This window comes from Varroa jacobsoni, unplaced genomic scaffold, assembly GCF_002532875.2.
Source record: "Varroa jacobsoni isolate VJ856 unplaced genomic scaffold, vjacob_1.0 scaffold_568, whole genome shotgun sequence".
Lineage (NCBI taxonomy): Eukaryota > Metazoa > Arthropoda > Arachnida > Mesostigmata > Varroidae > Varroa > Varroa jacobsoni.
The window spans coordinates 608,489-618,004 of record NW_019213470.1 but is presented as its reverse complement, the minus strand read 5'-3'; the positions used below and the strand labels follow the sequence as shown (position 1 = coordinate 618,004).

General features: G+C 41.2%; 1 protein-coding gene across 1 annotated transcript; it reads right to left on the bottom strand.

Annotated features, from left to right (window-relative positions):
- Nucleotides 1–237: 237 nt before the first annotated feature.
- On the bottom strand, nt 238–1,668 carry LOC111261560 (uncharacterized). Its single transcript, XM_022835153.2, has one exon. It carries the CDS (start codon nt 1,404–1,406, stop codon nt 474–476), a length of 933 nt encoding a protein of 310 aa, XP_022690888.1. The 5' UTR covers nt 1,407–1,668; the 3' UTR covers nt 238–473.
- Between the last annotated feature and the right edge of the window lie 7,848 nt (nt 1,669–9,516).

The following is a 9,516-nucleotide window of genomic DNA, read 5'->3' as shown; positions in this document are numbered from 1 at the left end:
AATGAAATTAGGACGCGAATCTATTGGTGACTGTACTGTAAACAGTTGTAAATGCGCGGATCGATTTATGGCCCTTTTACCTATATGTCTCTGTGTATCTGTTCGACCTAAGTAAATGCGTACGAGCTGCTTGCTGGCACCAGAAGCAGGTTGCCAGGAAAATGGTTTCCTATTGCCAGGTGTGCACTTTCGATAATCCCGTTGCCAGCCCACGATCTAAATGAAAATAACGAAATATCCATATCAAAATAAATAGTACTTTTATTATTAGTTATAATATCCGAATGCCTCTGTAAGTGTTTGCGTCATCTTTAGCAACGAATCTTTTTTAGATGCATGGCGTCAGCGGAAGGAATCACGGGTCGTCATTCTTGGGCCAGACTGCGGCAGCTGTCGTTTGTGGCGTCCCAACACCAGTCTCAGTTAGCTCAATGTGGATCTTCGTACTGCTAATGCACTCATCTTGCATTATTCTATGAAGATGCCCTTGATGCTCTAGAGGCCTTAGCCGCCTTACTTTTGAAATGTTCAGGGTATACACGTCCATAACCCATACCGTACATCGTGTAACCGACCCCGACAAGGACAACAGGTGCAGGTGCAGGTGCAGCAACAGGTGTTTGTACAATCGGACCAGGGGCGGCGACCACCGCTCGAACGATTGGATCCGAAGAAGAAACGGCTGGAAAAGCAGCAACAGTGCGGACGACAGCTGGGGGCGGAACGACAGCGTGGGTAGGAGTGGCTACGGCGGGAGCAGGCGCGTGTGGCGATTCGACGTGAAGCTCGGCGTGGACCTGAGGCTCGTGGTAGAAAAGGATCTGTGGAAGAGGAGCGGGACCGCGCACGATCTGCACGATACGTGCAGCAGGTGGCGGTGGGCGATGGACGTCAACTACTTGCACGCCAGGAGCCGGATGGACTACCCGTTCGATATGGGCGGGACCGGACGCACGCGAGATGACGCGCACAACTGATTGAGGGGATGGTGGGGCATGCACGTGCACTACCTGCGGAGCCGCTTGCGGAGCTTCGTGCACACGGATCACCTGAGCAGGAGCGCGAAACTCCTCGATACGTATGTGTTGGCGCCCGCTGTGGGTGTGGATCGTATGAACCTTAGGAGCAGGTTTAGGGGCAAAAAAGCCTGAGGAGGCAACTCCACTGTGAACAGGAGCGACTCCAGCGACAACAGGAGCAGCTGCCACTGTTCCGACAGTCGTTAAGGGCAAAGCCGACGCTGTAATCCGGCCAGTGTTAGCAACCGGCGCACCATACGCACCATTGCTCCTGCTGTAACTCAGTGCGGGGCTTCCTATGTGATGATAACTATTGTGTGTATACTGTGCGAACGCACGCCCGGCGACGGCCGCAATAATAGCAACTATGAGAGTCTTCATTGCCATCGAGATACGGACGAATCGAGCCGTTGGACGGTGCGCCGACGATCTAAAACGAGCCGACCAAGACGGCGTTGGCGACAAGTGTTGCGCGCTGGCTAAACGGTGGTCTGTCTAGAAGGGGAGGCGCGGGTAATTTTGTGAAATTTGTTCGAAGCACGAAAATGATACGTTGAGGATGTGACATTGCCATCTGCTAAGCTGCAGGGTTTATATCACCGACTAAGCCAAGGCCTTGGCCGCGGATGAAGGGCACCCTCGCGACAGAAAGAACGGCCGAGTCGCACCGAAACGGCCGCCGTGCAGAGATATATTGTTGTCTACTGCTATAGTCTACTACTTTAACTACTTTTGCTGTTGACCGGGTAGCACAGCGCGACGCACAGTAGTCGAGCTTGTTCACCCTGTAAACGATCCCGCACGTGAAGCAGTGACATATGGAAAGGCATACGGAGGGAGAATCATTTATGTTTTTCACTGCCGTAGCAATGAACACGATTAATTACGACCGTCTTTGTCGGCGTTAACGAGGCCGTTTGTTAGCAGTGAGCCTTATTTGTTATTAGAGCTTAAGCTCGACTGCAAACTAGACTATGTCATATCATCTAAGCCGAAGCAAAGATATGACTTAAGCTGGCATCTCATATCTCTATTGATTTGGCGGGCTATTCGAACTTGGTTTGAGTAAACGTACTTAAATAGAATTATCCTGCTGACTGAAGCCCAATATGGCAGCAGACCTTGTTTATTACGTAAGCGTTGCGGTATTAATAAATAATACTGTTGCCAGGTGACTGGATGTATGTAGCACTATTTAAATTGTTGCGTAGCAAGCAGTGTTGTCAGTAAAGCATCCCTATTGAATCATTTGCCTGGGGACTATATAGTGCTCACATAAAACATGTTTCGAGTTAGAGAAGAAGTCTTTTTGAACGGTAGTCCAATAATAAATGTTGATAAATCTGTAAATAATGACTATCATTTTAATGCCGATATTAGAAGATATATATCCAAAGAAGACTGTTTATTCTTTAATGTTCATTTATTTAGAGAACTGTGTTTACACATAGCTGCCGATTTCAGTTTGACGCCAGAATATGTAGATAGTCGCGACTTCGTAGGCATCTGGATAAGCTGTCAACGAGGTCGACCTCCGTACAATATAATAGCAATTAAACGAAAACGAAAACGAATAGAATTTCTACTACGGAACAGATAATCTAGTAGCAGGTCAGCTCGATAAAAAAAGCCATCTAAAACCAGTAAAATTAACTACCCTGTATTAATTGCTGCAATAACATTATTATATCAACTAACTGTACACCGTGTAAAAAAAATGTCATTTTATGTACTATGAGTGGCGCATTTACAGAACCAATGTAGGCGCTCGACAGGCAGGTCAGATGGTAGGTAAAAAGCATTTATTTGCGGCTTCATTTGGGTCTTATGGTTTGTTGAAAGTAGCCTTACAATGAGTGTCCACCAGGAGAGGTCAAAATAAACAACCAAAGGTCCTACATTGGTACATCATATTGTACAAAATATTTGCGGTTTCGTTTTCTATATCGATAGACAATCAGATACCCCTCAAAATAATGATCCGTCCATCTACGTCGTTAAACAAAATGTTTATTCAGAAAAAGCACAGCACAGTAATTTTGAAGTCTTATAGTCGTATCTTCAGTGAAGTGCGAAAGCTTCTCTTTCGGCTCGTATGCAGATAAAAAGAAAGTGTTGCACATAAACAGGCCGAAACGTATGCTAACCTTTAGAGCATTCATCACATCTTATAGAGAAAGTCTTCCCATTTTCAATGCTTTCATGCTTGTGTTGCTAATGAAGGCGATGCCAGAGATAGAGCAGAGCCAAAAATGAGACAATTACACACGGGTCATAACAAAACAGAGGTGGCCCCGGGGCTTCGATTGAAAAGAGTAACGATCACTGTCTTGAAAATTTTAAGCTGTTCAATATCCGGTTAAGTGCTTGGTTGTTTCGAGTCCGCTCTAACGGGCGCATCGAACTCCATTGTCACAATCGCCTATCACCCTTCGCGGAACCGGCACTTGAAAAGAAGCCAAGAAAGCTGATAGTACTCCAACACTTAATATCACAATATACAGGGTCATGGCTTCCGACGTATTTCTGCAGCGTAAATTTTAATCAGTTTCTAGCCATAACTCATCCGACAAACGAGCAATATGCACAAAAACTGTATTTATAAATGGCTTCCGATTACGTCCTTGAACTCGTTGTCTCAGCCTGTTGTAATAATCCATAAGGGCCTGTAATGAAACCAAGGTTGCATAAAAACGTTGTTACGCTCAGATTAGTGCCATAAAACAAACATATGTATCTGATAATATAACGAATGGAGGATAATATATACGTAATGCATATTACGTAAATTAAATCAATTACTGTTGATTCATACGACTGCTGGTTCCTACGAACGCCCGTCACGTAACACACAACGTTTCATTTTAGTAGCAAACATCTTTGTATTTTCACAACCGTATACGTAAAATATCTTGGAAAAACGTAGCGTATTTGTTTCCATTGCCAATCGGTGTTTTCAAGGATAATGAAAAGGTATGTTTGGCTCACATAGGGGTGAAGCTGTGCTTGTCTGTCATCATTTTGTTTTTGTAATTAGAACGAAAAAGCATTTGTTTTCAACGAACTGTTACCTCGTATTTTCCGCTTCCATTTCTAAAATGTCTTTACATAATAGTGATCTCTAAAGGTTGGGAAATATAAACGACCTCAATAGAGGTCTGCAGTATTCCATAAGCTCTGTGTTGGTAAAGAAAATTTTTTTTGGGCAGTTTAGTTCCCCCCCCTAATAGCTCACTGGATAACGTACATATGTGATCATCTTAGGGACACGGCGTGGTCTAGGGTGGAACCCGAACACTTCGTTCCATGCCTGGAGCCAGATATGTGATGGAATAATTGGTAGCCATACATGACATAAAACTGGAAACAGGGATATTGTAGGTTAGAACGCTATTTTTGCTTGTCTTTTAAAGATAGTTAAATCTATTGCATTGTATGTTGAAACCATATATAAATTTTTTAAGAAGCAACTCAAACGTCCGCTAACATGCCTTTGAGATATAATTGGTAGATTATATAATAAACATTTTATCTAATATCCACTAAATTTCTAGAGTCTATCTGTACAAGTATTCGGGTCGCAGTTTAGCTGAGCCACCATCTAGCCAATGTGGACTGCTGATAAATTTATTTCAATCGAACTATCAGTAGCGATCCGAAGTCCGCCTAAATCCGAAAACCTGAAAGTCTTGCGATGTAGTAACCATAAGAATATTGTATGGCGCCCTGTCATTTCTGAGAATGAATTCTGTTAGACTTCTTTTTTAGGAGACGATTGATTAAACTTACGTAAATTCTATCCACCTTAAGTATTCGTCTACCGATTTAAATAAAATACACAGCTTTAATTTCAATAACACCGACAAAAATGGAGAGGCACTATCGCAGGCAGCTGCAGTCATTTCGGTGTTTGCCCTATTGGACCGCCGACTACTCGGCACCATTGTTTTTCAAAAAAAAATTCCCTGCGTTATCTAACGCTATGGGTGTTTAAATTATCTGCTCACCAATTAGAAAGAATAGTATGAACAAGCTATAACTGTTCTTCTAAGCAAAATTACTATACGTTCGGTGCATTCATGTTCATGATACAGCCCCGAAATTTTTTTTTACTCTGAAGTCGGGGCTTTGCTAAAGACTAAGCCAAAACAAATTACTATTAGTCAACTATTAATTTCTGCTCATTTCAGTGAAAACAGAGAAAAATCTCGTGCTTCGCCCAGTTTGATCAGCATGCTGTTGCACTTAGAGATATTTCGACATATAATTTTCATATATTTTTTATGTTTTTTATGCAATACTTCATTTGTGGTTTGCCATACTGTATTAACAACAAAGCATTAATTAGGCTAAAAGTTCTAAGGCTAAGTTAATAATTGATCTAGTTATTACAACTGCGTTTGGAGTACGAGATACAACTATTGGTTACATTTCCATTGCAGGTTATCATACATATTACAAAGGGTAACGAAAGTGAACTTACAATTGGATAGAAAAACGTTACCTTTAAAAAACTTGGATAAGAAGTCAGCTATATGGGTATCGCACTTGTGAACCTATTTTTTCAAACGGTGAAGGCCGTTTGAGCCTAGTATTTCTTCTTAAGCCTATTCGGCTTAAGGATCTCGTCCAACAACGACCTCAATTTCGTGGGTGCAAATGCTACGTTCCCTTGAGTTGAGGTTTCTATTTAAAAATAGGCCACTAAACGACGGTGTGCCACGGTTTTTCAATCTTGCTGTTACTGCCTGTAAACGGAGTTCCTCATTTTGATGTAGCGTTCTATAGGCAATGGGAATGTCTCTGGCTTGCCTTCTGCTGATTGGATGTGTACAGGTGCTATTGTAGGAGAACGATGCTTCACTGCTCGACTTTCGCTTATCTTTTCAAGGATTTATTGGTGCCTAGTAAGTACACGTTGGTGAATGAACCTGTTGTTAAATGATCTTCTATCTCATTTTATGGTAGACAGCATACCGATCAGTCGCCATTGCAACACTGAATATTATATATTTCGCGTCGTGATTAAATAACAAACATAGCCATTTGTGTGGGAACATATTAGAAAAGGCAGGCCAGATCTTTGTTTATATATGAATACACTTGTACGTATGATAGAATCGAAGTCCCGTCCCAAATCGTCACCCTGCTGATAATAATGTCGTTTATGAGGATGCAACGTGGTGATGTTTTGTAAGACAAAGTGTTCACTGTATTTTATTGTATCTTTATTTTTATTTCATTCATAGCATGTGTGTTAACTTACTGAATAAGTTATGTTACACAAACAGAGTATATTTCGTTGAAAAGCTCCGTAAGCGGTCCGATTTCTATTACCGTCAACCAACATATAATTTCGACTGGCGTAACTAACTAGTGCAATTTACGTATGAACAATTTTCACCTAACCCCCAATAAACTATTTCTACCAAGCTCACATTAGTAGCGATATATTTGAAACTGTGCACTTTTAACTTCAGTCAGTTAAGTTAGCAAGTAACACAAATTACAAACTTTGGCTAACTTCCCCTTAACTTATAATAAAGATTTGTTGAACATTCTGCTCACAGGACGCTTCGGGTCTGCCACCGTCTTAGTTTGTTCTGGTTCTCTTTTGTATAGAACGCTCATATAATGAGATCAGCATAATGCGATGTCCTTCGTCCTCGATCTCAGTTAGGACAGCATACTTAATTCACGAAAACAGCTAGCATTAAGACCAAGATCGAGCCATTATGTGCCGTTGACACGGCCAGTATTTGAAGAATTTAGGAGAACTCCCCCACATGATTGGCATCAAATATTCGAAATTGCGTCTCCAAATATATTTGCTAACGAAAACATTGTACACTCAGACGTCGATATGGCAAAGCTAAAGCCTATAAGAATAATATTACATAAAAATCGGCATAAAACGTTTACGGCACAATGGCGTAAGGCGCACTCTAAAAAGGAGTCCCAAAGGTCCCGAAATCAAAACGCGCCAATGCACCGCCAAAGCTTGCTGCAATAGCCATATTTTGGCGACAATCGAATGTATGGTGCCTAACGAGTAGCCGATTTTATCCTTTTCCCCCTGCGTTTGCAAAGAAGTAAGGGCTAGCAGACTGGCGAGACTGCGTAGAATTCTCCATGATGGAACGCTCAAGCATGGAACAGACTTATTTTGTCATAAATACCTGCTATCGAAATGGGTAATCAATTGCGGCAACACTTCGCAAATGTCACGCAGAGTGCGGGCGAAACTTTTCGATGGCGTGGGAAACGTTACGACATTGAAAAAACCAGCTCGCAAGCCACGAATCAAACTTTCAGATTGCAACATTGCATCGAGACTTAATGATCTCAATGCAACGTCGTGCTCAGCTAGGGCATCAAGGACCTCTCTACGATCGCCATATTCATCTGGCTAGACCATCAAAGATTTAGGACCATCTTAAACGTCGTTTGTTTTCTGGTCACATAGTGAAGCGTACTAGCGACTTCTTTGATTGCTTGATTAGCTTCTTTAATTGATATTTTCTTCAGTTCAGTAAAGTTCATTTTTAACCTGATGGTGATGCAAATAAATCGAATCATCGCATCTGAGATTCAGGGAGCTCAAGATGGAAAGCTGAGCATCTACTTCAGTTACAAAAAGGTCACTGTTTAGTACCGCTTATTGTACAAAGGTATCGTTGGGTCTTTTTTTTTTCGAAAATGATGATGGAAAGGCAGCGCTAATTCGATGGCGAGCTTTATATACGACATGTTGTAGCCCGAGATGAGGACATAGGAAACAACTCACCACACGGCAAGGAAAATCGTCAGTCTGTTTAACACTATATTTTCAGGCCAACTGATCCTAATGCATATCGAAAGTATCGAATGGTAGCTAAGCTCCTGCGATTTCATTCCTCTCGATTTTTGCCCATGGCGCTGTATGAATAACAGAGTCTACGAAATAATGCCGAAAGCAATTTACGACATGGAACATTTCGTGAAACCGACACTGAACTGTACAGCTTCGTGTATGATTTATATCCACAGGGAAAAAAAGATCGAGTTGTGCAAGCAGTTCCCGAAAGGACATTTGGATAATATCGCTTTCCTGGACTGGATCAATGTAACAATAAAAACACGCAGAAAAACTTTCCTGTTTTCCATTCCAGGAGCACTGAAATCGTCCCGTACTCCTTGCGCCTTTCATTTTCTCTTGATCGTTTTTGTTCCGTTCCCATATCGAGATATAACTTATCGAAGGAGCGTGCCGTACGATGATATTCCAATACAGCAATATGTAGCCAATACAAAGATTCTAGACTGTTAGTTTTTCTATTTCTGTTACAATTAATGTAACAGCTTGCTCGTCCTGAATCAACTAGCTTTTGAGAGCTTCGTGGGCTATCTTGGTTTTTCGGAAATAGCTGTTGCTATATATTAAGCTTGGACGTTTTATCATATGTAATGCATTTGCACTTGTGTGGGTCAAGTGTTTTCGATAGGCTTAGTCTCATGTAATTATATTGCGCCACTGAAATACTTCGCTGTTTGTTTTTCCCCGCCACCACTTAGGAGAGGCTACTTATCGATTTATTCTCGAACTGATCCCCTATCTTGAAGAAGTTTATTAGGGATGTTAAAAAATTGCATTTAATAAACTCATTGAATATAGGAGCAGTCTAGTAAAAAATCATATCTGAAATGATAAAGGCAGCAATACAATTTTGCAGTATCAAACCATTAGCTAAACCGATGATTGAAAATATCTAGTTCGAAACGTTTAGGTCAAAAGATACGTCAGATGAAATACACAGGCAACAACTTCCTGAAGCCACGCCGAACTTAGTGATAATTTTTTTTCGTAGACAGACAACACCTGATTACATTTACATACATTACACATTATACACATACATTATACACATAAGTAAAAAAGATTTGCGGTAGTGCTAATGGGTTAGAGACATGGCCGGGCAAAAAAGAAGTGCGAGGTTCACTCCAGTTCCTAGTGGCAAAGTACCTATTAAAGTTGCCCTATTTTTCATTACATGTGCATAAAATTTATACATCCACCTATATGCAATACGGCCCATACTGCTATCGTCTTCTGTGTTATATATTGAAGTAAAAATCATGGAATATATATGCGTGCATGCTGGTCGCAACGTTATAATGGCAGACGCATGATGCTCCAATGTAAACATTTAATTCGGCGTTCATTGTAGTTTCCCTTCAGGCCACTTTGGACCGCACAATGTCCAAAGCCATGGTTATGCGAGGTGGAATATAGCATGACACTAAAAACACAATTTTCCATAACCCTATATTTACTGAGGCAATTTTGTATACTCTGGAGTATGTATGTATTGCGTACACGGCCTATGTTCTATAATATGTAATTACAGGTCACATAAGACTTAACGAGCTTATAGCGTTTTCCCGATTCATTTTCGAGTACCCAAATTTGACTCAGCATTGCCGAGCATATTTCAAAATATTCCTATAAATTAGATTT

Bases quoted from the DNA above. Each gene is read 5' to 3' on its own strand.
- LOC111261560 (XM_022835153.2), bottom strand. From the start codon at position 1,406: ATGGCAATGAAGACTCTCATAGTTGCTATTATTGCGGCCGTCGCCGGG.